At 41.1% G+C, this 15,728-nt stretch overlaps 1 protein-coding gene across 1 annotated transcript in view; it reads right to left on the bottom strand.

The window, feature by feature from the left end:
• The window catches only part of LOC104917777 (glucocorticoid receptor), a 52,483-nt gene extending 38,798 nt beyond the window's left edge, over nucleotides 1-13,685 (bottom strand). Inside the window, 3 exon segments of the mRNA XM_027273424.1 lie at nucleotides 12,505-13,605; nucleotides 13,607-13,655; nucleotides 13,658-13,685. Coding sequence (XP_027129225.1) covers nucleotides 12,505-13,605; nucleotides 13,607-13,655; nucleotides 13,658-13,685 — 1,178 coding nt within the window.
• Between the last annotated feature and the right edge of the window lie 2,043 nt (nucleotides 13,686-15,728).

Here is a 15,728-nt window from a genome sequence, read left to right as displayed (position 1 = left end):
AATCAGTAAGTACGATAGGGTGCCATTTATCGGTATCCTGAATCAAGGGCTCTCTGTAAGGATGCATTTATCTTTACATTTGAACCTATGCCCAGTGCCAAACACATTTGCCCCGGTGTTAGAACTAAAGAAAATGCTTAAACAGTTAGCTAAGGTCCCAGCAGACCTACTTGTTCAGAATTTGAATCACTCTGGGGCAAGTGCACTTTTGCACTTGGCATGCATGGTGGTTCATATTTTCAAGAGTGTACTGAATTCCCAGCTCTTTCAAAACCATCATAAACAACAATCTTTCCAATAAGTAAACGGTTTCTTTTTTCACATCAATCATCTGCTCGGTTGCAAGACGGGGATAAAAAAAGTAGGCAGTCAAAATCCAATAAAACATGAAGCTTTCACATGGAATGATTAAAGGAAGAGCTGCCATTCTGGATGATTCTTATTGTAGCTTGGCGAGAATGAGGTCCTTTGGGGTCACCAGCTAAGGGCTATGCAGGTAACCAGTGCCAGTCTAGCTGCTGGATGCCTGAAATGTGCCAAGGTTTCACAACACAAGGCAGTGCTGGGCTGCAGTCCAAACTAGGATACCCTTCTCAAAAGAGAGAGAGAGAGAGCAAAGAAGAGAAAGACATTAAACAGACAGAGAGAGAAAAAGAAACGAGTTGATGAACCGCTGCTGGGTTGCAATTAAATTATCTGAATCACCATTCCTGAGAAACCGAGGCCACTATTCATGGTGGAGTCTGGAGTTTAGAGCGTGTGACTGCGAAGGTGCAGGTTTCTTCCTGTTGCAGTGACCTATAGTGATACTTCAAAGCAGCTCAGGACATATTTATTTAATTCAAACCCATTCACACAACAGCCTCTAGCCCAACGATATCAAAACATACAGAAAATTAAAAAAAAAAATTCATATGATATCCAAAATAAATGAAAATATCTGCATGGAAATTAGGCTAGATTTGCAGCCCAATTTACAGTTTCTACAGTTCAACAATACCATTTTTAGTTATGCCCTCCAACTGTTATGCCTATCCAACTGTACAACTTTCTCCCACTCAGGCCTGCTCTCTTCTTCTTATCACATGAAATTAACAGACGAGAGGAGGGGTGCGGGCTGTCCATACTTTACTGTTGCAGTAAATGTCAAGTGGCTGATTTATTGTATGCAATCAGTGAACCTGTTCAGCATGTTTGACAGAAATAAAGCTTAAGCAGTGAATGACAAAGTACCCGCTGTTCATGCATGCACTCCTCTGGTTTTAGAGGTAGTTTTCTCTTAACGGTGACCACGTTTCACCCAACTTTCAATTTACCACCACAATAACGAAGACATATAGGCATTGACGTGGGTGCTATTCTCTACTGTTGACTGCAAACAATGTCTGCACTGAGCGGAGAGAGCCAGAGAGAATGAAGGCAGTGAAGCAGAGAAATACCTGAAGAGACATTTAGAAATGAAGACGGTCTAAGCAGGAGGCATCAAAGAAAGAAGAGAGAGTCTGAAGGGAAAGGAAGAGGGTAGGTTGTGTGGGTGGGTGTTAGTTACACAGCTCTTAGACAGTTTTGTTAATCACTTTGTGCATCTAACAGCATGAGAAAAATGTTTTCAGTTGAACGCAAAAGCAAAAAAAATGTGGTAGATATGTAATTTTGTATAGCTGAGGTTGATGGGAAAGTCATTAGTGTTGCGGGTATTTGGTCACAAACGAAGCAACTGTTTAGCACTCTGCTTACAATGATGTTCAATTATTAATTCATATTTATCAACTAATCCATCAAATTGTTTTGCGCAGAACCGTTAACGACGGGAGGCTAATTAATCACTTTTAAAATGCAAACTTTGCTTTGCCAAAGTGAATTAGAAATGAATGGCTCTTCCAGCCACAACAATACAGATCTGTAACCGCCACTTTAATAAGGTAGTGTGGACCATCTCATGTTAAGTGATTTAAATGAGGCCGAGCTGGAGCAAAATGACAATAAAACAGAAGCTCTGAAATGATCCATTCAAAGCTTCCACAATGATGGTTTATCTTCGCTGTGTGGAGAGTGGTTTTCATTAATAAGCGGCGGCAAATCACATTTTATAATGAGAAAAAAAGACTTCAGCATAATTCCACAGCCATAAATATGGACAGTTGTACATGTTTTTGTTACGAGAAAACAGCTCTGACCTCAGCTATACTGTGTGCAATATCAGGGGCAACCCTAACCCCAACAACAAGTTGAATAAGCACAAGCTTTAAAAAGCCACAAGTGATATCACTACATTTGAATTATGGCCAATAAATGAGCAATAAATATAATCTGGCTGACAAATTTGCTTCTTCCACCAAACAGGTCTATTTCCAACATTGGTTTGGCGAAGAACAAAAATTGGCACACTGTAACTCACAGCAATGCATTATTATCACAAGCTAAAGAGGCTTTAAAAATAGTAGTTTGGCCTTAGCGCTAGCTCTGCTGTAAATAGACAAGCTCCAGACCCAGAGGGGGTTCTATTTTAAACAATGACAGCATGGTGGCTGTGAGGTGGCTCAATATTCCCAGACAAATGAACAGGGTCAATTTACTTTCACTTCAGTCGATACAGTGACTGAAAAGAAAAGGAAAATCTTGTTCCTGTTATTACATTAATATATGAGAGTGTTTCAGATTCAGCTGAAACTCAGCGGTTCCAAACTTGGTAAAAGAAAGAGAACGAGACAGATCTACCACCGTATCATCCCTGCAGCTAACCTCATGTGTCCTCCACAGACACCAGTCACTGATAAACACAGTCACCAACCAGCTGCTTGCTTAGTAAGCATGATATACACGTTCTACACCTGTTCCACCTTGGGCAGTGTTGATACTGATGCATGCTGGACCAGTATCGCACCACCCATCCAGACAAAACGAGCATATTTCCTTTCACAAACTCTGCTGCTACATCTATGTTCCTTCCTTTACAAAGCAACATCTGTTGCTAACCCTAACCCTAACCTGTACTTCATTGTCTTCACAATATGTGCCACTTATATAGCTGCAACATCATGTAGACACTAATATAAAGTCACTGGAGGAGCTTGATAGATTAAGGGCTGGGGAAAATGAGAAAGTACTTTCACAGCAAACCACAACATCTCAAGCGCTTCCCAATGTTTTCTTTGGAAAACCAAAATGTAGCCTCGATGTCCATCACAACCAGTGCTCACTGGGTGTACAGCAATGTCCTGGGCAAGAGGCAACAGTTGTAAACCTAAACAATAAGCAGAAATATGAATGTATAATTCCCCAGCTGTTTGACTATGAGGAGGCTGCCTAATCTAAGTGATTGTGTAATATTTAATGACTGGCAGCACTGTTGACAACTCGGACAGTTTACTATCTGGTCCACTGTGCTGGAAAGCTGAACAGATCTCGCCATCAGCTTTTAATTACGGCGTATTTTAATTTCTGGATGGAGCTTGAGCCAGCTCAGCAAACATACAACAAGAAGTAGGTCTCCTGGGGTTATAAAGGCCAGAACTGTGCCGAATCTCATTAATGGTGTTTTGACCAAGACAAAATGAGGCCATTATAAAGTTTTCCCTCGAACCAGCTGGCATAGATCATGAGATTACACAAGGTGGAAGTCTGAACGACAGCTTCAGGAGCTGAATGTTTGCCTCCACATGTACAGTAACCTTGGTCAGGTAAATTATTGACCAGTCTATGACATAAGGTCCTCCACGTTGTCTAGTGACAACCTATGGTATAGCCAGCTTTATACCTGCAGCAATCATGGCTGCAAATATACACTGAGGATTTTTTTTTCTGTCTGTGTATGTATGCCATGTGAACGTTACACAAATTAAACATACTACACGTGCATTTTGCCCAAGCAATTTTTATTCAGCTTACCATGGCAGCATAACAATCCACCTACTTTCACATCATTAGCATTCACAACTGAAGAACACCTGCACGAGTCCTCAAGGATTTTAAGCCATTTTACACCATCTCTTAAGAGCAACTCAGTAACAATTACTGTGTAAATGAATCATAAATGAACAATTATGATTAAGCAACTACCTGTTGGGGCTGTTTTAGAGTCACACATACTGCAAGTTATACTGCAGACGCATTTCAAAAAATCTCATCAGCTTTTCCCCCTTTCACTCCAGCATTTATTGGCATTCAGGGGGTATTTGTTGTATTCCATATGTCAGGCTAATCTGCGATTCCAAGCGCAAACAACTCTCACCTCAAACATATAATTTCCTGGCTTCAAAAGGAGGCAGGTCTGTGACATTGTATATTAGCTGTAACAAAGTGGCCCTCAGCAAATGAAAAGAACAGCAGCTCTGGGACTGGAAGGATTCAACAAGTTGCTCGCACTTCAATGGGTTGGATGTCTCCCTGGTTACTCTGCCACCCTGCTGACTGTGATCAGTTGGTGGGAAAACTCGTTTCTTCAAGAGCAACCAAGAAGGAATCACACATTTACTCCCTTTGAGTAAAGGAGCTTTGAGAAGACATGGCGTGACAGACACGTGTCTTCCTTCTACAGAATAAAGTCATCCCCTTCCTTGCTGACACAGAAAGGAGGGATTACTGATGATCGCATCAGTGTCAGATGAGAGCTGCAATGACGGCCGACAATCAGGCATGGTACAAACAGAGTAATAAAATATCCCGGAGCAGTTAGTAAGCGCACAGTCACAGAGAGACAGAGCGATAGTAAAGGGAACAGGGAAAAAAAGCAGCAAAGGCAGGAAATTCCACCAACTGTATTCATCGATCAGAAAACAAGTTTTGACACATCCAAGAATTTACAGAACTTGCAGTGAAACACGGCACTTACGAAAGTCGCGTTACAATTGTGTTCCTGCACAAAGCTTTTATTTGCTGATGCACCGACATCATTAAGACAAAATTCATCAGCGTTTTTGTGCTTACAGCAGCAGGGACGATAATCAATATGAATATTTTGATAATAAAAAAAAAAAACACCAAATATATCCTGTGTTTTAAATGGAAACAAACAAGGGGTGTGTTTCATTCAACTTTGATCACTTTTAGCAAGACTGTGTGTTTAAATGACATATTGCGACTACAAAATCAGAGATAAAATATTATGTAGGCTATTTCCTAATTTGTGACTTGTTACCCAGATTGTTTGGCCAAGACGCAACTAAAAACTGTATAAACCACTCTGGGGTGCAGATTCCTGCAGCATATTACAGCTGAAACTGTCATGAGAAAAAAAATATTACACTTTCAGAGAAGATAACCTTGAGGAAAAATTATGTTTCCGTGTATATTTCACAGCCAAGCATATGAATGAGTGAGGCATTTGTCTAGTTCTAAAGACTAAACCGATCCTGAGACATGCATCAGGGACTGCCTGAATCAGCTACTGTTAAAAAAAAAACAGATTAGACCCTGTAATATTTAGAATGTTTATGTTTAGTATTTACTACTGTAGGCTACTGTAGTTCTGATAATGTGCAGATGGGTCACAAACACGAGTGGACAAACATGTCAAACGATATATCTATGTACGACACTTTAACATGCTCGATCATTTTCTGCGTCATTATTATCCACACTATCACCAGCTTTGCCCACAGGCTCTCTTTGTTTTTTGCTTATAATCACCCATATTCAAATGGTCGGGTACATTTTGTAGATGCATAAGACGTAGGCCGAGAATAAAAGCCTATTTCATTTTTTTGCCGTCTGTGGTGGATGGCTTAGCTTACCACCTCAACTAACCAATTTCCTGGGGAAAACCCTGCACTGTACTGTTTCTGTTGCTTCTAGAACCACTGTAGTGTTTAGAGTGAATGCAAATGTTCTGCTCTTTGTTTTGGTTTATGTTTGTGTTTTTTGTGTTTTATAAATTTTAAATATAATATATTTATTTATTTATATACTTGGTTTGTTTCTGCCCAGCACCATATTGCTGAAAAAAATCTAATACATTTGGTGCACCTTAACATGGCTTCAATAATAACATTACAGCAGGCTCCAGGGTGTGAGCAAAACTCTGTCAAGTGCGACTAAAAGTTTTCAGTGGTTGCTCTGCTGCACCTGAAATTCAGCAGATCTGACAAAATGACAGCCCCCCTCCCTGCAGAGGGCTGTACTAAATATGGTTTGTGCATATGTATAAATTCTGCAGCAACCACGGTGTGAGGTCGAGACTATAAAAACATAGCGACTGAGTTTGTATTTGAGTAAATGAGTTGATCAAGCACTTTCTTGATTGATTCTTTAATCAACTGAGGTTTTTTGTGAATTCTTGTCAGTATACTGTAATTTAAATAAAATAAAAAACTCCTTTACTGCTGTTTACAATCATTTACATGTCTCAAGAAATTACTAAATAATAAAAATATATTTTGTTTTATCCTTTATGGATAATTATATTACTTCAGGCCGAAGAGGTCAAAGGGGGCAGCAGCCTGAGCCATTATAACCACTAGACTCTACACTTCCTGTCTACTGATAAAGCTGCTGCCAAACATAACAAGCACAATCCTCTGTTCATGAAGTAAAGTCAGTCAGTTCAGTTGGGTATATTTATGCTCACTCCTGACATATCCGAGCACAGTTCGCACCACACAATTTTTTATTCTGAACCTAGCAGATGAAGCATTAATGCGAAACAAACAGCCAGCACAAACAGATTCCATTATTGCCTTCTTGCTGTCGATTTCTGGCCCAATCATTGCGATCTGAGCTTTGTAAGCCATCGAATGTATCGCTTAAGCACAGATACGCACACACAGGAACTTTAAAGCATAGTGCCCACGGCAATCACATAATTCATTAGACAAGGATGGGTTTAGAGAAAATCTCTATTCTGAGAACTGGAAGTCCATATATCTTGGTATACCAAGAAATGCCTCACAGCTAGCTAGTCATCACATGATGTGCAATGAGGCATTTGTGAGTGCATATGTTTGTCTGTTTATAGCAAAGAGTGTGTGGACATACATGACATACAGCATATGTGTGTGAGAAAAGTTTTTACGTAAATCTGGCAGAACGGGAACCTTTAGAGACCGTTTTCTCATCTTGGTCTGAAAGATGGACAATGTTACAACAGTTCTTACAAATAAAATCGACATAGAGGCAGTGCAAACACCTATTTAAGAAGACCATGGATCAGGAACTTGAAAGCTATCGTGAGTGGATCGTGGGTTAAGAAAAACTGCTTTCTCAAAAGGTCAAGAATGAACTCCCTAGTTCAACAAAAGATACTGTATGACTCAACTAATAGCTATGACTGATGTCCTGCACACAGAATGGACTTCTTAATGTGTACTCAACCTGGTTTCAAGGCTGTGGATTATTGAAACACACCATGAAGCAAAGATACCTTAAGTAACAGGATCATTTCTTCACTTTCAACACTACAAATCGCAGCTTCCGAATTTAACAGCTCTCTGAAAAGAATTGCAAAAAATAGCACTGATCGTAGGGCTACTGCAGGCATAATATTATGTCTCTACTACTTTGTTTTCCCAAGTATTTCACAGTGTCTAAAAGGACTGGCTTTATCCAGCAAAAAGAGGCTAAATCCGTCATGTGGTCTGCTGCATAGGCCTTGGATAGCCGTATGTTCACAACACCTAACACCAGCGTAAGCATACCAGCAGCCACCAAAACAGCCTTAAAAAAGAAACAGCTTGGCTGCTAAGAGGCCTAGACCTCCTTTGGTTCTCTGCACTATAGTGACCCCAGACGAGGCCTGCGTCAAAGATTCAGTATAGTAGGCTGCAAAGCGGGCTCAGCGACTCAGGCAGAGAGAAGGAAGAAGCGTTAGAACCGTCATTGACAATCTGACTTGACACAAGCCTTTAAGGGACCATCAAAGGATTCCTGAACAAAAAACTCAGCGTGCCTCAGAGTAATGCAGTGCATCGCAGAACATTTTCACGCACTTGTAGCCTGGACATTCCACATGAACATATAAAGCCTGTCTGGTTAAACCTGATCTTCTAAATCTGCTAAAACTGATGGAGGATTTTTGGAAATAAACTACAAAGTGTTGGTATAGTAAGATGAAATGAGAGGCAGAGAGAAGCATACATACAGCAAAGGTCAAGCCTATTAAGCAACAGGAACTCAAACAAACGATGTAGATTGAGGCTGGCATAATCTTGGAGATTGCAAATCTGGGAAAGTGAGTCAACAGACAATCTGACCTAGTTTTGCTTTAGTTAGTGTGATCTGCATTCTGCCTCACTACCTGAAGAGAAATGAGCATGGGGAACATGTGTTGTATATTCCTTCATCAACAGCAGAGTTTTGGGAAATCATGATGATGATGATGATGATGATGATGATGATGATGATGATGTTGATATGATATGATCATCAAGAGACTAAAAGTGATTTACTGATAATGTTAAATTATTACAGCATGGCAGCTTGTGGTTTCTGCAAAAATGTTGACGTAAGTGGCGGATCATGATTCCAATTTAATTCAGTGACGCAATTTTGCGTGAGGATGTTTTTGTATTTGTTGCTTTTGAGTGTAGCCAAAGGGCAACTATAATAATCCAATCATCATCACCATTTACTGGCTAATCCTCATTTATGGTACACACCCCGCCAGTGCTAAAAACCATAAGTAGAACTCATGTTTATGTTTCTGCTGTTTCTGCATAACTTCTCCCTTCTGTTGGCCCCTTGGATCAGTCTCTAAAACTATCCAGAAGGAAGGGCAGATGTGTCTTCCACTGAGATCTGCCTGCAAGAGCTGCTGGTTGCAACTAAAATTAAAGTCAGGTTGTTCCCCTTTGTTTTTTTCCCCCCACACCAAATAGTAAACACTTAACTTTGGAATAAAATACCACGTAAGAAGTTCAGCAGTTCAGCAAATCTAAATTTAGAACACATTTTTACACTTAAAGAACATTGCATGCATTGCATAATTGCAGAACCTCTTGTTCTCTTGTGGCCTCTGTAATTTGCTGTGTGAATACCATGATGCTTCCAACAACGTTACGTTACACTCGAATATAAATCAGACAACAGTCAATGCAAATATTTGGCAAGTAGACATTTGCTGAAAAATGATTTAGAAGAGGTGCACGGACGTCATCTATTCATCTACTGATCCAACACTACTTTTAACACACCTCGCACACATCAAACAGGAGCACAATTATCTTGTAAAACATAAAAAGATGCATGCGTGTGTGAGTGACATCATTCTTTGACATCCTGAATCTGCAGCACATGTCTAACGTAACAGTGTGTGTGTGTGTGTGTGTGTGTGTGTACAGTTGTTACATGCCTCTGTGAAATGTGGAGAGCTCTGGGGGCCTCATCAGGGGTGAGAAGGTAAGAATATAAAAGTGACTGACAGTCTAAGGAGAGAGAGGAAGCAGCACAGCAGATCTGTATACGTGGCCTCCCAGCATCCCTGTGTGTACACACGCACGCACACACACACTATACACACACTACACACACACACACACACACACAGTCTGTCTTGCCATCCAAAGCTCGGCTCTGGCACACCCTGACGCAAGCAGCAAACAGACGCAAGCAACAGAGTTCCTATCAGCGTTAGTACTCTTAGTATGACTCAGATCATTTAAAGATATGAATTATAACCCAGCATCAAAGAGATGAAAAGATTTTCATGCTAAACATTCCGAAAGCAAAATACTGTACAGTTAAATGTCATCTGCTGCATGTAGGAAAAGATGTAAGATAAAGAACTGCATATACTGAATGAAACTACTTAATAAAAACAGTATCATGCTGTTTGACGAATTTTAAAGAATGTTTCAAGGGCCTCATTTCACCCTGGGCATGAAGCAACAACATTTGTCTATTTGATTATCAGTTATATAACTGAAGGCTGGAGCCAAGCAACGCGATTGTGCCAAATTGTGTTCCAACTGTGCTGAAGATTGCAGTTGATCAGCTAGGTAGGCTCAGTGATATACGGTACACGGAAGTAGGTTGCTATGCTAACTCGTGTGGTAACCAGGGAGACATCCATGTCTCTGTTTTCACTCCTACTTTATGTATGATGCAGATATATCCAGCATTATGTATACATAATATTAGCTTTGTTGACTTATAACATACAGTACAGTATAGCACTTCACTTTACTTCAAATCTAGGAAAGAATCGTGAACATTTTCTTGACCCAGCTTCTTATTTGTAAAGATTCCTTGCTTTTCTCTGTCTTACATGACTCACTAAAATCAATATATTTGCGTTTCGGACCATTGCTCATACAAAACATGTAGATCAAGATGTCATTTTGGAGTTTATGCATGCTATGATTGTGTCATATTCCAGTAATCTAGGTGATAATCTGAGAAACGGAACCACTTGATTAGTTCCCATTAATGCTCGTTTGTTGATCCAACCGATGTTCAGTTTGTTTTTCTCGTTTGTTTGTATGTTAAGCTGCTTGTAGTTTATTGCACCATTTAGACCATGCAGAGCGTCGGTGCCCTGCATCAGAAGGAGCACAGCATGAAAACACACACCATGCTGGTGCAACCAGAATTAAAATATCAGGAAGTAGAACGGGTACAACAGCGTTGTGGCACAGATTTGTGGCATTACCACATGTAATTTTTCAAAAACAACACTTTGTTGTTTGATTTAATTAGGTGATAAAGAACTTTTAAACCTGAGCGGAAAAGCAAACCAAACAACTGCTAGAAAACAAACAAACAAAAAAGAAACATCATGAAGTGATTACAATAGCAGCTCATTAGGCTGCCATCTTTGCATTACTACAAAGCTTTGTTATCCGTGTTTGAGACAGCACTCCAGTCTATTATCTCTCATATTTAAATAAAGGGAGTGAAGACAAACAGCCTGAACTTGTGAACCACCACGTGGAGATTTTGCACAGTTTAAATAGGTTAACAGCACAACAGCCCAGGAGCATATCAGCGGAGAGTGTAACAGTCTGACAGCAGGGAGATAACCGTAGCCTGACAACCATGTTCATCTTTGACTTGTTTACAAAGTAGTCGGAGCCAAACACCCCAAGGCTCTTCTAGGACAGTACTGACTTACATTATTACCCCACATTATCATACACCATCTTGTGATCTCCCCCATTCAAGCCGTGCTCACAAAGAAGCCCATAAAACAGCAAGCGGATCTGTCGCTTTCAACCTTCCTCTTGCAGCCTGTTCAGAATCAGTGTAAGTATTGAATAGTACTGTATAGTGGCAAGCAGAAGTGAGGCGTGTCCACCAGACACTTCGACGACTGTGTAGCACATACATGACTTTCTCACAGTGCTTGTTTCCCCTCACATTAAACATTGACCACTGAATCATTTCCTGTGGGATGACCCGTTACGTAACTCTGTGATATCTTTATAACAAGCACCATCTTACAGGACTATTTTGGAAAAATACCAGAAGGCGAGGCAGAGATGAATGACTAACGAGTTCCTGTAAATTTCACAATTTTTCCCCCCCCCAGAAAAATCCATTTTCAGTAACTGCCAGAGGTTATGGAATCACCAAAGCTGCGATAGTGAAAAAAACCCCACATGATTAGAAATGTTTATGTTCTGCCTAACTCTCTTCAGGGCTATTAACACCATATTAACTTCCTTTTCAACAGGATTTAGTTCATCTCTTGTCTCTTTGTAACCCTTCACCTAATTCATCAGACTTAGGAGGTTTTATTTGTGCATTTCATTTGTCAAAGCATTGCTACAATGTGGAATGAATTGGAAGAATTGGAGAAATGCGGCCCTTGAGTCATATGACGCCAGGGGTGCTAGTACTATTCTTAAAAAATAAAGTCTCATATAAAATACCTGACCTCTGGGCTTACTGAAGTGTGGTTTCCCTATTTCCTTTGCTAGAGTCACACTGGAACACTCAAGCTTAACTGCTGTGAAAGGTAGCGACTGCTTTCATTTCCCAAATGCACACTCAAGGTGTCCTGCAGGGAACTGAAGTGCCCTGATACATCACTCTGAACTTGATTTGATTTCCTGAGCATCAATAGAGACTGGCACATTTTTTTATATTTTTTTGTAGGTGCGAGAGCGACAGTGCAAGACAGAATCATGATATCGAGGTTCTTTGAGGTGACAATAATCTGTACTTTCTTTCTTTTTTATTTTTTTTTGCCATCACCTCTTCAAGCAAATTGCACCAACAAGTGGTATTAAAAGTTACACCCAGTGTTTTTTTTGGCCTTTAGGATTATATTCTATCTGACAGACAGATTTTTATGGCACACTGTTTGAGTCTAGAAAAGGTGGCAAAGATGAAAAAACAAAACAGGTTACAGAGTCTGCATTCTGAGAAACTCATCACAGCTACAACTGCAGCACAGTATGAATCATCGTCAAGCTACTCTTTTCCTTGCGCTGAAACCTTTACATATTTTAACATTCTACAGTACAGGAAAAACAAACTCAGGCATAACATGGATGAATGCAAACACCAAATCCTCCACAGAGAAAAAAAAGTAAACAGAGCGGGAGAAAGTAATTCCATGAGACCTACCCAGCGAAGCTGACGGAGAAAGATGCCAAGGCTGCGGCGGTGGGGAGCCCATCGTCACTCCTCTGTATCCCAGACGGCTCTCCATATCTGTTCCCCCTGGCCCAGTTCTCCCCAACCACAGGCAGGTTTGAGTACATGCCAATAGGCTTCTGGTCTTGTAGGCCCACTGTGGAGAACTGGTTGCCTCTGTAGTGGTAGCCAGGACCTGCTCTGACACCCATAGGTGAAGGCATGGGGCCTCCTCCATGGAGAGAGCTCATGCCGCTCTGGAGACACTGCGCCTGGCAGAAACCAGGGGTGTCCTGCTTCTCCTGTTTGACCACACCAGGAGTGCGGATGTGGATTAAAGGGTCGCCAGGATCCTTCTCTTCCTTGATCATAACGCTGGAGAGAAGCGACGCAGGCTGCTGCTGCTGCTGCTGCTGATGAAGCTGATGTTGCTGGTGCTGTAGAAGGTGGTGGTGCTGTTGCTGCTGCTGGTGAGAATGATGCTGAATGGGGTGTTCTGAGCCGTTCACATTGGTACGGTTTATTCCGTTACCCACAAGAGACTTTGTTTCCTTTAGCAAGCCGTCGCCGCCCCTGCTGTCGAGTAGGATGTTACCCAAGTGTGCTACTTCTGAATCCAACTCAAAATCACTGATTTCAGGCAGAGAGCTAGGAAGGTCCAAGTCTTGCCAAATCTCGGTATCCTCCATTAAGCGAGCACTCTTGGCATCCAAATCATTAGGACCAGTGCCTGTGTGTTCACTGTAAGTTTCCAAGTGTTTATCCAGAGAATAAGTCCCCTCCTGCTTGATGTGCTGGGGAAAAAGGTCAGGCAGAGGCAGGTTACCGAAGACGGATACATCTGAGGTGCTGATGACTGAGGTGGACGAGAGATCAGCTCTCTGTTTTAACAACAAGTCGTCCTCCATGTTGATTAGATCAATATCCGGGTTGTGTTGTTGTTGTGGTGGTTTCAGTACCCTGACCATTATTCCCTCCTGGTCTTTGGTTCCACCTTGTCCATTTGGGGGCATCATGGGCTGGGGCAGAGATCCAGGACCAGGCAGGTGCATTGCAGACTCGAGCATTGAATCAGCTGTGTCACCTGTATCACTGCCTCCTCCAGCTACTGCCTCCCCAAATGTCAGACTGTCGTCTCGATTACCGTTGCGCTTCAGTCCATGCTGATCCATTTCTTTATCCTGCCAGGACAGTGAGGGTGAGTCAAAGAGTTTACGAGACACACAGAGTGAGAGAGAGAAGAGAGAAGGTTAGGATATAAAAACAGACTTGATGCTGAATATGATGATATATACGCAGTAGCTAGTCCAGAAGAGAAAATGAGAAACCTCATTGAAATATCGATCTTTGGCAGTGATAGGTGTTCTAAAATTAAAAATGTGTTGTGGCGCAGTTTAAAAGCGCAGTGCAAGGCGCCACAACGCTACTATGACTCTGCCCGCGCTATTTAGTTTTTTTATTTTTCAAGAAATGAAAGCAGCCATATCAAACGGGCCATCTCCTCCTCTCACACCCACTCAGGAACAATATGGCTCTAAGCAGACTGGGTAGAATCAGTACAGGGAAAAAAAAAAAAAAAGGCCACCATAGACATTACATAACATAAATGCATATAATGTTCTTGTTATCTCTTTGAACTACGCCCTCCTCTCAACTCAAGCATCAAGAAGTTAAAAAGACATGCCCAGACATAACTTGTACTACAGACACTGCTACTGACAGCCCCCCACCCTCTCACACCAACACACACACACACACACACACACACACACACACACACACAGAACCAAGCATGTGTGCAACAACATACATCTGTCGAAAGAGATTAACCCACAATGGGCCTCTGGGCCTTTGCAGCAGTCACCAATAACTGTCTGATTTACAAGAGAGAGAGAGAGAGAGAGAGAGAGAGAGTTAACAATTCATTTAAAACTCCACTTACAGTATAAGATATCTAAAAATAAGATATCTAAATAAAATTAAATTAAATAACTCATCAAATGAATGCAAGTCAATTAAAATGGAATGAAATGTTGCAGAAACTTTGTAAAGAGTGTGTGCCTGTGGAAATTCTGCTGCTGGCTATTATCTGTTGATCATTAACAATGATAGTCATATCTGGAGGGGCAGAAAGGAGCTCTGTAACCAAGCGCTCACTGTCACTTCTGGCAGTTGTGCCGTTTCGTTTCATGTCAGTGCCCACGGACATACATATAAAATAATTAATATATATATTATTATATATATATATATATATATATATATATAGGAGGCAACAGGAAAATGTAAAAGCAGCACTGAAAATGGTCTAAGCATGACAATCTATGTAATCATCATATATATATATATATATCTCTATATATATATATATATATGTGTGTGTGTGTGTGTGTGTGTGTGTGTGTGTGACAAATACACACGGGCTCGGTGCACTCTGAACTTTGTCTGCCGAGCAGTTAATAACGGATAATTAATTTCCTGTGATTTTCGGATTAATACGAGTCATCGATCGGCTCGACTTGAGCTCTTTTTCTTTCTCTATCTGGTTCTGTGGGGCTCGAAATGGTTCTCTACTAAATATGAGGAATGTTCTTTTCCATATTTTTATGGCAGATTTTATTTTTTATTTTTTTTGCTCATTTTCCCCGCCCACAGCACAGTGTAAACATGTGTAGATTGATCGCAGCCTATCATTCAAGCGTCTCTAACCGGGGTTGCCGAATAAATGTATTTTAAAAAGGAGTTATTAAACGTCCTTGTTGTGTTAGAAGTTGAAAAAAAGTTTGCGCTCTACTCACTTTTCCGAACAGCACAGCCCATCACAAACATTATTAGTGCAACCTGTTGGCTGCGATGAGAAATTGCACTGATCACGCACAGGCTGATCATCTGTACCGTGCAACTTTGCAGTTTCTCTTTCTTTACTCACTTGTTTCTCTCTCTTACATCAAATTTGGACGCATCCTCTGTGCGCTGTTGTTGATATTGTCACAGTATGTCAGACGGCGCAGAGCTGTCAGTGCGCCTACAGCGCTGCAACAGGGACGCCCAACTCTGCGTCGGCCTACCTCGGGGGCACAACCCGTTTTTTCTCTCTCTCCCTCTGTGTGTCTCTCTCAGTTTCTCTTAATATTTCTCCAGCTGTTTGATAAGAAGACATGTGGCTGCATCTCAAAGTAGACCGTACCTGTATTGAAAGAAGGATGCGCTCCACC

The sequence above is a fragment of the Larimichthys crocea genome, chromosome XXII (genome assembly GCF_000972845.2).
Source record: "Larimichthys crocea isolate SSNF chromosome XXII, L_crocea_2.0, whole genome shotgun sequence".
Taxonomy (NCBI): domain Eukaryota; kingdom Metazoa; phylum Chordata; class Actinopteri; family Sciaenidae; genus Larimichthys; species Larimichthys crocea.
The sequence above is the reverse complement of the archived record's forward strand: the minus strand, read 5'-3'. Positions and strand labels throughout refer to the sequence as shown.